The sequence below is a fragment of the Gorilla gorilla genome, chromosome 11 (genome assembly GCF_029281585.2).
Source record: "Gorilla gorilla gorilla isolate KB3781 chromosome 11, NHGRI_mGorGor1-v2.1_pri, whole genome shotgun sequence".
NCBI lineage: Eukaryota > Metazoa > Chordata > Mammalia > Primates > Hominidae > Gorilla > Gorilla gorilla.
In genome coordinates, this window is record NC_073235.2 from 62,608,992 (window position 1) to 62,622,357 (window position 13,366).

The 13,366-nt window shown below is 38.8% G+C and overlaps 1 protein-coding gene across 2 annotated transcripts in view; it reads right to left on the minus strand.

Annotated features, from left to right (window-relative positions):
* Positions 1-4,549: 4,549 nt before the first annotated feature.
* Positions 4,550-13,366, minus strand: part of ITGB6 (integrin subunit beta 6) — a 99,473-nt gene continuing 90,656 nt past the window's right edge. For both annotated transcript variants that reach the window (XM_004032696.4, XM_019022437.3), the window contains exons 14-15: positions 12,558-12,724; positions 4,550-6,711 (exon numbers count right to left, since the gene is read on the minus strand). In XM_004032696.4, coding sequence (XP_004032744.2) covers positions 6,613-6,711; positions 12,558-12,724 — 266 coding nt within the window. In that variant the 3' untranslated portion in view covers positions 4,550-6,612. The remainder of the gene's footprint in view (positions 6,712-12,557; positions 12,725-13,366) is intronic.

The following is a 13,366-nucleotide window of genomic DNA, read 5'->3' on the forward strand; positions in this document are numbered from 1 at the left end:
TGATTTTAAATTGGGCAAAAGATCTGAATAAACATTTCTCAAAAGAAGACATGCAAATGGCAAACAGGTATATGAAAATGTGCTCAACATCACCGATCATCAGAGAAATGCAGATCAAAACTACAATGAGATATCATTTCTCCCCAGTTAAAATGGCTTTTATCTAAAAGACAGGCAACACATACCGGCAAGGATGTGGAGAAAAGGGAACCCTCATACACTATTGGTGGGAATGTAAATTAGTACAACCACTATGGAGAACAGTTTGAAGGTTCCTCAAAAAACTAAAAGTAGAACTACATACGATCTAGCAATCCCACTCTTAGGTATATACCCAAAAGAAAGGAAATGAGTATATCAAAGAGATATTTGCACTCCCATGTTTATTGTAGCATTGTTCACAATAGCCAAGATTCAGAAGCAACCTGTGTCCATCAACAGATGAATGGCTAAGGAAGATGTGGTACATACACATAATGGAGTACTATATTCAGCCATAAAAAGAATGAGATCCTGTCATTTGCAACAACATGGATGAAACTGGAGGTCATTATGTTAAATAACCCAGGCACAGAAACACAAACTTCACATGTTCTCATTTATTTATGGGAGCTAAAAAGTAAAACAATTGAATTCACAGAGACAGAGTAAAAGGATGGTTACCAGAGGCTGGGAAGGGTAGTAGGGGGGCAGGGAGAGGAAGGAGTGACGGTTAATGGGTACAAAAAATATAGTTAGATAGAATGAATAAGATATAGTATTTGATAGCACCACAGGGTGACTACAGTGAACAATAATTTATTGCACATTTCAAAATAACTAAAAGAGTATAATTGGATTGTTTGTAACACAAAGAAAGGCTAAATGCTTGAGGTGATGGGTACCCCATTTACCCTGATATGATTATTACTCATTGTATGCCTGTATCAAAATATCTCCTGTGCACCCTAAATATATACACCTACTATGTACCCACAAAAACTTAAAATTATAAAAATAAAGTAAAATAAAATAAAACGCTCAGTAAACTTCATATAAACTGAAGTTGAGTTCACTTCAAGCTGGATTCTTCCCTATTGCAATAGCATATTACTGATTAAAGTCTGTTGTTTCCACCTTAACTAGTGTCTGGCTTTGTTTATCTTTGACACTTCGAAGTCTGTTAAGCTGTGTGACTTGGGGAATTTACTTAACATCTCTGTGCCTCAGTTTCCTCACTTGTAAAATAGGAGATAAAAATAATACCCCCCCCATAGGGTTGTTGTGAGCTCTGAATGAGTTAACATGTATAATGTATTTAGAACAGTAGGTGTTACCTTAAGTCAAATTAGGTTTAGCTTAAATCTGCCTCTTGGCAAATTTGGCCTAAAGGTTTCTCCGTATATAATGATATAACCTAACTGGGTGTGGAAACAGACTGTAACCTACTTTTGTAATGAGTAACCAAGTCTCAGCCCATCACAGAAGCCATACTTCAACCATGTGTAGGTGGCCAACTGATCAAATCGTGTTCAAATAGTGCAAATGCAGAACTGTAACCAATCTGACTGTTTCTGCATGTCAATTCTGTTTTCTTTACCTTGCTTTCCCTTTTCTGTCCGTAAATCCTCTCCGACCACACAGCACTGCGTGAGTCACTCTGAACCTACTCTGGTTGAGGAACTGCCCAATTTGTGAATTGCTCAATTAAACTCTGTTAAAATTAATTCATCTAATGTTTTTCTTTTAACCCTAATTTTTTTTGAGCTTTTGATTTATTTTTGTTTTTTCTTTTTTATTATTATTATTATACCCCAAGTTCTAGAGTACATGTGCACAACATTCAGTTAACCCTAATTTTTATTAACAATGCAAGCTCTTTAATGCTAGTAAGATATAGCTATTGAAATAAGAAATATATACGTATGTATTTACATATACACATACACACACATCTATATTATGCATAGCAAAGTCAACTGGATTAAAAAAATAAACTTTTCATTAGGTCAGTTATTGACAAACAACAGAGTTCCTTGATACGGAGCTTCGGATATTGACCTGGAACAGGATTGATTAATATGCAAGACCATAAATGTAAATACATTTTAGGCCAAAAAAATAAATACTATTTGAGCAGTTCTTTCATAAACTACATACCTGGAAATTGCAAAGGTCAGATTAAAATTTCAGACTGAACTAGATCCTCCGTGGGATTTGTGAAGTCTTGCCATGTCAATGACACCAAAGAGTGGGGGGTGGGGTAATGGTGGTCAAATCTGTGTCTTTGACTTTCAGGCCTCTCCCAGGACCTAGCTCCAGGAGAGCTCATGGGATGCAAAACTTCTGGGGTGCCATGCTGCTCCCTTGCTGGTTGTGTAACCAAATGAAAAGACAGAAGATCAAGTTTTCCACCCTTTTCCCAGTCTAGAGCAATTCACTTTTGGATTCACTTTCCCAGAAGGCGGAAATTGCAGTGAGCTGAGATCATGCCACTGCACTCCATTCTGGGTGACAGAGTGAGACTCTGTCTCAAAAAAATAAACAAATAAAAATAAAAGAAATTACAACTCTTTCTAAGGGGGCACTCTCACAGGGCATCGTGTAGCTTTTTGTCCTGCTTTATTTTCTGCATAGTTCTTAGGACGGTTAGACAGTCTTAGTCCAGTCTCCTTATATAATAAGAACCCAAGCAAGGTTATGTGCTAATGTTTTATTGAGGGGTGCTAGCCCAGTGAAAAAGGGCAGGGAGGCCGCTAATGAGGGAACGCAGGTACAAGATGAGGCATTGGGAAGCTGGCCATTGCTTCCCCAGAAGACATCGCTGGTGGCTCAGCTCCTGTTCATCTGCTGGTTCCTTCCTATCTCTGTCTCTTATGGATCTACCTTCATTCTTCAGAGTGTTGACTCCCCTGAACCTCCCTGTTGTGTTATGTGGTCCCTTGGGGCAGCAGCTAGGGAAGCCATTCTGGACTTGGGCACAGGAATTGCAGCAGCTCCTTAACCTGTTAGGAGTTAGGAAGAAGCTGGGGTTTTACTACGAAGGAGACTGTGCAGGTTGGTGCTGGGGTAACTCCTGGCATAGGCCTGGAAGGCAGGTGGGGCCAAGTGGATCTGGGGTCTGCACAAACTGGGTCCAGGACCCTGGTAATGTATATTTACTTGTTTATTATTTTCTCTCTCATTTGGAAGCATAGAGATTACTTGTTTTGCTCATTGTTCACTATATCCACAGTCATAAGAACAGTGTCTGGCATATATCAGGCATTCAATAAATATTTGTTGAATGAATTTATTGAGTTGCTACTGTGTCAGGAATTGTTATAGCTGCTAGAAGACACAAGAATTCCACCTCCCAGATGGAAAAATTAAGACGAGAAGGGACTTTCTTGGTGCTGTTCAAAATGGGAGCTGTTTCTCTATTTTCAGACATTTGGCCTTTAGTTTACAAGAGACAGTGTGTTTCAGAATATAAGTACTCTTGATTTGACTTTGCCTGTCTTTTTGTAAGAAATGGGCCTAAGAGAAAGATTAAATTGACTCCTTTTTCCAGCATTTGGTCTCTTTGTGCTTAATTTTCCTGATTTAGAAGATAAGCATGGCACCATGACACCAAACAAATGGATGTGCAGAAGAATAGACTCCCTGACCGTGTGAGTGTGCTCAGGCTGCTGAGCAGAGCACCACAGACTAGGGGGCTTCCACAACAGGAATTTATTTTCCCTCAGTTCTGGGGGCCAGAAGTCCAGGGTCCAGGTGGCAACTGGGTTGGTTTCTTATGAGGCCTCTCTCCTTGGCTTGTAGTTGGCCACCCCCTCCCTGTATCTTCACATGGTTTTCCTTATGTCTGTGTCCTAATCTCCTCTTCTTATAAGGACACTAGTCATAGTGGACCGGGGCTCAACTCCATTGCCTTATTTTAATTATCTTTTTTTTTTTTTTTTTGAGATGGAGTCTCACTCTCTCACCCAGGCTGGAGTGCAATGGCGTGGTCTCAGCCAACTGCAACCTCTACTTCCTGGGTTCAAGTGATTCTCCTGCCTCAGCCTCCCAAGTAGCTGGGACTATAGGCGCCTGCCACCATACCTGTCTAATTTTTGTATTTTTAGTAGAGACGGGGTTTCACTATGTTGGCCATGCTGGTCTCGAACTCCTGACCTTGTGATCTGCCTGCATCAGCCTCCCAAAGTGTTGAGATTACAGGCATGAGCCATCGTGCCCGGCCTTTAATTATCTCTTTAAAGTCTCTATTTCTAAGCACAGTTATAGTCTCAGCTACTGGGGGTTAAGACTTCAATACATGAATTTTGGGGGGACAGGGGCTATTGGGGGTGGAAGGTGATACATTTCAGTTTATAGCACTAACTCTAAAGAACTTGACTTTACAAAATGGTGATGTCCAGGCCCGCTCCCTGCTGTCTCTTGCCTTCTGTGGCTGCCTCCTTTTGCTCTTCTCCTTGGCCCCAGACCAAGACCATCAAGGCAGTCAGAACAGGTCACAGAGGAATCCAGAAATCCAAGAAGAGGGTTTTGTGCCAAGCAAATAAAAGAAACTATCATCCATCTAAGGTTCATTGTTTAAATTACCATGTTTATTTACGTCAACAAAAAATACAATAATAAACACGACAAAACCATTTTATCTTCATGTAACATAACTCTTCAGTGAACAGAAGTACTGCTGTTAATGTTTTGGCCTTTCCAAGGTCCTGCCTGGGGTCAAAACAGTATTCAGAGAAAGAGCAGATTCTTCTCTACCTTCCCCAAAACACACACAAAAGTAACTTCTATTTTCTAAAATCCCATTCCAATAATAATAAAAAAATACAACAGTAAGTCCACGTAGAGGAGAGGATTGCTGTTGTGTTATCAGCATTGCAACCTGTATATTGCTGTAGATTTCCCCCAGGTTCTGTGCATCAGTCAGGAACATAAAGGGTATATCAGCCCTTCAGATTTTCAAGGTGATTGTTCAGTAATTCTTTCACCTAGCCCTGTACTCCGTAAAGGTGTGATTTACCTGAGTTATCTAGAAACCAGCAAAAAAAGAGTCTCCAAGTGATCAAATGTATATGGATCTATCTTGTAGAATTGAAGAAACTTATAGATTTTGCTGTGACAATTCAATGGACAACCACGAAGCCTCCACTACATAATGAACTATTCACCTAGTAAAAGCTTCACATTACAATTTAATCAAAGGTAATAAACATTGCACAAAAGTACAATATCTCATCTATATGCCAGCAGTTTAAATGCTATTTGTTTAGTCTCGAACATTTTCAAACAAATGACAGTTATCACTTAACTAACACAATCTTTCTATTATTTCACTGACAAAAGAGGCAGTTTCCTGCAGTGGAAAGAGGAGATGGCTTGGAGTTAGAAGAGCTAGATTCTGAACCCAGCTCTACTCATTCTGAGCCTTAGTTTCCTTATGAGGATCAAGTGAGATGAAAGTGCTTTGTAAAGGAGTAATAACCACAAGAAATAATATTCTAGAGTCCATCTCTTCCATCAACTGATGGATCCCTAATTTGCACATGTATTTTGCAAGTAAAATCTTACCTCTTAAAGTAAATATATGATGCATATTCACCACATGCAGCTGAAATGTGCAAGTTGGGTTACATAGATGGGAAAAGAGTATGTATTAAAAAGCCTTTAAGACTTATATACTCCTGATGTGCTTGATTTAGAGCCATTTAAAATTTTATTGTGTTTAACACATGTTCCTTTTATATTATTGGATCGCTCTTTGAATAAACTAAGCATTTAAAGTAATTTTTTTTAAAAAAAGAAACTTTGGTATGACAATTACAGGGTTTAAAAGACTGTGCAACTGAGTGAAATGGATTGAGAAATATGGGAGAAGTAACAGTTTGAAAACTCAGAGTCAAAAAGGAAACAGTGTAGAATATCGTTTTTCAGGTAATTTAAAAATAAGCTATATGATAGGGTTGTTATCTTTTTATTTTTATAGGTAAATTCTTAATTTATAAATTACTTATTCCTTATTTGTAAAACAAATAAAATATTTGTGTACTTAATGTTTAGGTGTGTATAAATTCACAAAAATTATTAACACTTTCAACCTTATATTTGAGATATCTTCAGAAGAATTGCAACCTTTTAGCTGAAGTAAACTCAGAATCTCATTTCTCAGAGATTTAAAAAAAATTCTCCTTTAAGAGAGGGCATATTTCCTCCAAGTTTAGAATTAATTGGCAAGTATAGACACACAATGTGAGTATATGGGCTTTGTGACTTTGCCGAGACAAAAAACTCAGGTAGCTGCATTCCTGAAACAAATGAGATTCTAATTTCAAACATTTTTCAAATGCAAATCAGGCCCCCATGAATCATTTTGATGATTTTTTGAAGCATTAATGCAACAGAGTTAGTATTCCTCAAATGATCCCCAAAGTCATCTCTTTGCTAAGGATATTTCTCTTCTTGATTATTTTGAACCTGCCAACAGTCTGTCACCTTCATGTAGAGGATGACTTATCTGCAAATGTCCTATCATTATCTTAAACCAACCTCATTTTGAAGCAACAAAGAGAAAAAAATTAAATAGTGCATTAACATTTCATATCAGTGAAACAGACTTTTTTCATGCATAAAGTAGTTCTAGCAATCTGTGGAAAGGTCTACCTTTTGTTTTTCCCTGTGTTTATAAGTTACATTTTTAAAAGTACTTGTGGAGCCTCTGTAGAGTGGATTGGTTCCCTGGAAAAAAAAAAGATTCAAGTGAAAGTATGTATATTTTGTTATTATACTGTTTTAATACATAGTGCAAATTGGAAGAGGAGAGTCAAGGTCAGTCTTGGAAACCATTAGAACAATTTTGATTAATTTGGTATTTCATATGTTTAGTGTTTTGCAATTTATACATTTTCATTTTGTTAAATATACAGAACAAGTCCCATATGTATATTCTAAAAATCTTACCTCTTTTGGTAATGCACAAATTTACGGATAGAAAACAAGGCTTCAGCTGTTGTGCTCACTTCTGTTTTCCCAGCACTGAGTCACTGGCCCAAAGCAGGTACTCAGTATGTATGGAATGAGTGGCATGAACAGTGACAGATGAACCAAAAGTGAAATCAAAGCCAAAAAAGTAAAAAACAGGAAAAGTGAAACCGGTAGGAACATACAAAAATGAACGACACAGTATCTGCCTTTAACAAACGTGTTACTGATGAGAGGCATCAAAGAAGGGCACAAATAATCATGCTAAGATAAAATCAAAACTCAGAAGTGGGAGAAAGTAGTTGCTTGGGAGGAGTGAGGAACCATCCTCTGGACAGCTAACACTTGCCTTGGGTAGCCAAAAAACCAGCTGTCTTTTGCTTACTATGTACAACACTGTGTAAGACAACCACAAGAGACTGGTATGGAGGACCCTGGGGTCATGAAAGAGTTGCAGTCCAAAGGCAGGCCAGGAAAAATGGCTTTGCCTTGGGGGCAGTGGGAAGGTTGGGTGTGGGACTCCTGGGTAGCTCAGCTGTGCTGTTTGGGTTATAGATGTGCCTCCAGGTGCCAATAGCAGTGGTGCTGTAGCCAAAAGGACCAGAAGGTCCAGAAGGATCAAGCCTCTCTAGTTGTTCCAGGCCGGAGGAAGGTGTCTGGGTAAGGTACAGTTCCTTCTCTCCCACTTTCCAAGGTTGATCACGCAGGCTATGGCAACAGTCTGGGTCCAAACCCAGCTCCACCACATGACCGTACTGAAGCCACTCTGAGCCTTGGTGTCCCTATCTGTTCCTACCTCGTCCAGGTAAAGTATTTTAGCGCTGTGTGTAGCACATAGCAAATGCTCCATAAATGCTGCCTCTTCTCATTAGTTCCTATTTATAGCTTTTCTTCACATTTGGAATTTCCTTTTCTTTTAGGTTTTAGAGAGGATTATTAAGATATTTTCCCCCAGGGCTTTGGTACACTTAACATTTCTAAGCCCATTACTGAGTATGTATGGAATCCAGGTACCGCCTCTGACCTTCTAAGTTAAAATCTTATACTTTGATCACCTCATTCCATGAATTATAGCTATGGTAGAAATTTCTAGGGGTGGATTTGAAAAAAAACCTTAATTGTCTTTGCTTGCTCAGTATATTTCTTTCAGCTCTTAAAAGAATTGAATAAAACCGGAAACACTCCCCGGTCTTTCCCACTCATTGGCCTCAGTGCCCTCATTGTGAGTGGGAATCACACCTGCACCCATTTCTATGTTGTCCAGAGCCAGTGGCCTGACCTCTGACTAAGTGACATGTTACTTTTGTTATGTGCCTTTAAAGAGATATGCTATTTCTATAATAAAGCCAAACAGAAAAATGTTCCTTGGCTGGTGGTGGATGATGGGTGAAAGCTAAGTTGGTATATTGCTTCTATTCCTGAGAGCAGCCTGGTTAATTCTGAGGGACCTCCAGATCTTATCTAGTCCTGCTGCCCTAAGAATTTGAGATTTTGAAGGCAAAGGGCAGACTGATGTGAATTTAGATGTAGATGGAATCTCATTTGCAAACAAAAATCACGCATGGAATTCTATTAAATTTGAGACTAGAATCTAGTTGGTTACAGGAGAATGAGGGACTCCATTGAAGAAACAAGATGGAAAAAAGTAAGAGGGTCAGGCCAGCAATGACAGGGTAAGCCTGTCCTGGAGGAATTTCCCACTTCCTCCAGGAAGCTCCCACCTTTGTGAACAGAAAAGACACTTGGAAAGAGGACACAGGCTGTGAGCAGGGCCAGCTTAGAGCTCCGTAGGACCAGGTACTTGTTTGTAGGTGCACCCTATATCGTGTCAAACATACTACAATACACCCATATCCCACGCTTAATATAACTGATACGCATTATAGAGGAGGTGACTTGAATTGCAGTTGACAAGATAACACAGTGTTATTTAGTAGATATTTAGTTGAATGTTTAATTTTGATGGCGGAGTTTTCATTCCGTATTTTAAAGCAACTTCATTCATTCAGGTTTGCAATATTTTGGGAGTCCCTTGCAATACTGGTTTAGGGCCAAGACATTGCTTATAGGGAGTGATGGGTAAAGCAGACTTCACTAGAGTAAGAGGGTAAGGTGGAAGCGTAAAAGTGGACGAAGAGCAAGTACATATTGCTGTTGTGTGTAATAGGGTATTTCCTGGCCTCAGCTGAAGATCAGAGGTCAGGATAATGCACTCACATTGGGTTTTGTTCCAGGAGGAGGTGTGGAAATGTCCACACTGCCTCCTCTAGTGCTCTGCTGATTGTAACCTCTCTACACAGACTTTCCAGCTGAAATGCAGGCTTGAGTCCTACTCTATTTCGGGTGAGTGTGCAATCCACTGCTCAGAAAAGGTCAGTATTCCCCTAACCATCTGGGGTGACCAGGCTGATTCCCCCAGGTGTCTGGGAGTGCTAATTTAGGCTGTGGATTCTGCAAATGCAATGACACATTTTTCAAGATTGAAAAAGTGGTAATAGGAAAACCCTGTCATGACCCACAGCTTCCTTAATGATCGCCCAACTGCCAAACGCAGACCTGATTTGCTTAGCACAGTACAAAATCAATTCATGACTGCAAGAAATGTCAGGCTGAACATTTTTTTGCCTCAAGTTAATGACTTGTCATCCTAGGAAAAAAATTCTAATCAAAGATGAATTTAAATATGTTTCGTTTGTGTTTTCATAAAGAATATGTGGGGGTGGGCATTATTTTTTAAAGCATAATAAAAAAGATAACCTTTCTTTACAGCTGCTCTGAAATGTTTTAGGAGGTAGGAGTGAAGACCTTTCTGTCTTAAGCCCTGTCACTTTATGAGTCCAATGCAGTCCTATGGCCAGGAGGCCTGACTGTCCCTATTGTCTCTGGAGGGCACTGGGTTTCAAAGACCAGTCAAATTCACTTCTTCAAGAAGAAATAGGTTTTAGGGAAAAAACTCAGTTAAATTGAAGACCCCTAAATGTGCGCAGTGAGCGACATTCTTTTCCAGTAGGATGTTAGTGAAATTTAAACTGAATTATTTGAGTTAAACCTTTTTTGCATCCAAGTGAATAATTACTACCCAGTCATTATCTAGTCAGCAACATCAAACATTTGTTATTCAAAGAAACTCAATTTAATAAGGGAATAATATTTTCCATTTATGCTTTTTTTTTCTGTTTAATGCATGTTCGGGTTGCATGTTAGGTGAAGAAACAGCAAAAATTCAGCATTTGAATTTCAGTCATGTTCTACATCCTGAGGGAGAACAATTCATGTTTTTGGGGAAATTAACTGTTAATTAAAATGTTATTTTAAAGATATTAATCACTTGTCAGTATTTATGCCTCTGTATGAGAACATTGAAATGTGCTGGTTAGTAGATACACATCACATAATTGCCCAAGTGCGTGTTTGTGGAACACCTGCTTATTATTTCTAGGAGGGTCAACCAAAGGCTGTGCTTAGAAGAACAATGAACAATTAGGCTTCAGCTTAACCATGCACCAAAAGTTAGGGAAGTCCCTTAACTTCTCTGAGCCTCAGTTTAGCTCTTCAAAATGGAAATACCAGGATTATATCATGGGGCTTGCTGCTATTGTCCTTTGTGGCAACTTAACCATATTCTTTTACCTGGTTGCCCTTCTAACCATGGCAAGGCATTTGTTGGAGAGTTGATGAAAGTCAAAAATAACATCTGTGGCCAGGGGTGAGGTGAAGTGAACTGTCCTACAACTTTGGGCTCATTAGTACTGTGTTCTAAGTCACCAAGCTAACCTGTTTACCTTTTACATTGTTAGGGATGAGTAAATTATATCTTCTCCTGAGGAATTTTGCTTAATTATGGAAAATACACACATTCGCAAAAAGAGGAAAGCTATATAACCAAACTCCAAAGACCCATCGCTCAGATTCCACATTTATCACAATTCTGCCACACCTGCTTCAACTATCCCTCCATCCCACTCTCTTGGCTGAATTATTTCAAAGCGAACCCCAGCTTTCATTTCCTTTCACTCCTTCAGTATGCATCTCTAAAAAATATGGATATTTTCTAGCAATGTCACCATGCCATTATCATACCTAATCAAATTAACCATACTTATTTGCTATCATTCTAATACCCAGCATGTATTAATCTTTTTTCAGTCTTTTTATGTATTTATTTATTATTTATTTTGGAGACTGGGGCTCACTCTGTCACCTAGGCTGGAATGCAATGGCATGATCATGGCTCACTGCAGCCTTGACCTCCTGGCTCAAGTGATCCTCCTGCCTTAGCCTCCCAAGTAGCTGGGACTACAGGTGTGAACTACCATGCCTGGCTAATTTTTGTATTTCTTTTTGTAGGGATGGGGTTTTGCCATGTTGCCCAACTTGAACTCCTGAGCTCAAGTGATCCAATCCTCCTGTCTTGGCCTCCCAAAGTTCTAAGATTACAGGGGTGAGCCACTATGCCCAGCCTTTTTCCAGTTGTTTTAAAAATGTATTTTTACAGGTGGACTGTTCAAATCATGATCCAAACAAGATCCATACATTGCATTTGGCTGTTGTATCTAAATGCATTTTTAATGGGAAGATAAAGTAGATAAAAATTTTCAGTGTTCATTGTCCTGTACCATATATTATCATTAATTTAGAATAACTGCATACAACAGAAACATCCCTTATCAAGATAAACTTATCAAAAATGGAAAATTCCATTTGCTTTAGGAGTTGAAGGCATTGCTATAAAAATTGTTAACATCAAATTATTTGGGCAGACAAATCCAAAGGAGCATTGTGTCTGCCTGTATTTTCTCCAGTGATATCATTGTTGTTAGAATCAGCAATGTAAGATAATTGCTGTTAGATACCTGGACACACCATTAGAGATAGAGAGATGAAATTAAAACTATGGAATTGTTTCTATGGGTCTCTAGAAATGTAATTATCTCTCCTGTGGAAAAGAAACACAGAAAACTATAGTCCTGCTTTCTGATTGCCTCTTGTGAAGAGAAGGCAGTTAAATTATTTCTATTGAGTTTATGTATTTAAAGGTTAATACTTTTGGGTTTTTTTTCAGGTCTCTGTTTAAAATTTATGTTATTCAGAAAAAATAACTGCATGGCATTTTAAAAATCATCTCAATTTTGCTTTGTAACCTATTATATCAGAAACAAGTATTTCCAAAGAAATTGGCATGAATTATCGTACTATTTATGAACACTATTCCATTCATTATAACATAACCAATTTATGGAAATGTTTAGATATAGCACCCGTGCTTTATCAAATGGGGCCTGAGGGATACTCCTAGTGGTGAAGAAGCACTGGGTAAAAATATACTTCCCCAATGTCCCTAAGCAGCTGTCTCAGGAGCCTCATGAGACTCTTCATCGTGGTGGAAATCCCCACCGCACTAAGACAAATATAAGCTATGAGGGTCATCTGGACCTTTGCCCCTGAAGCAGAACAGAAATCAAAGCTGTTGGGGTCATGGCGAGAGTGGGAGAGAAAAAAATGTGACATTTGAACTCTCAGAGCAGAAGAAAGCTGAGCCCCTCAATCTCTTCCACCAGCCTCTTTCTCCTCTAGACAAGGAGTAGCCCTAAGTTTCCACATACCGTTTGCCACTTGGCTTTTGATCGTTCTGCTTCAAATTTGGCAACTTCTTTACGATCATGAAATGACACCAGTAGCTTCCAGATGCACAGTAGGACAACCCCGATGAGAAGAATAGCCAGGGAAACCCCTAACATGATCATGGGAATGTTTGGAGGCTTCGGACAATCTGCAGAAATAAAGAAAATTATAAGAAGGTGGTAAAATAAACATTTTGACATCGGAAAACCATTTCTTCTTGGATTTTCATCTACATTTTCTGCAGCAGAGGATAAATATTGACACCATTTTCACCTTGCTTAAATTTTAAAAATGAGTTACTTGTTGAAGAATAGCCCTGCATTCCTCAAAGTAGAACAAAAGATAAAGGAAGAATTTAGTTATTTGAAGTAAATGGATATAGACTTGATGGTTGACTCTAAAAGAGAATCCAAAAGAGTGATAATTAATGCACATGGAATATTTAAAGGATTAAGAAAAAGACTAGTTTAATCACTAAACATGGTCTCTTCTGAGTCCACGATAAAGCAGAAATGGAGTATGTGTGTGTGTGTGTGTGTGTGTGTTTGTGTGTGTGTGTGTGTGTGTGCTGCATGTCATCAGTTTTTCATGGACCTTCTTGAATCATGGGGAGTCTAGAAGACTATATTAAAAGTTATATAAAAACCTATCCCTTGGAAAAAATTACTATTCCCTTCTTTCTTTATAGACAGAAGACAATGATGGGTTTCAGTTCTGTTTTGTTGAACCCTAATGCAGTAGTCTGGTTTTGGGGAAGTTCCTAGACTAGATTCAGGAAAGGTAGATTCAA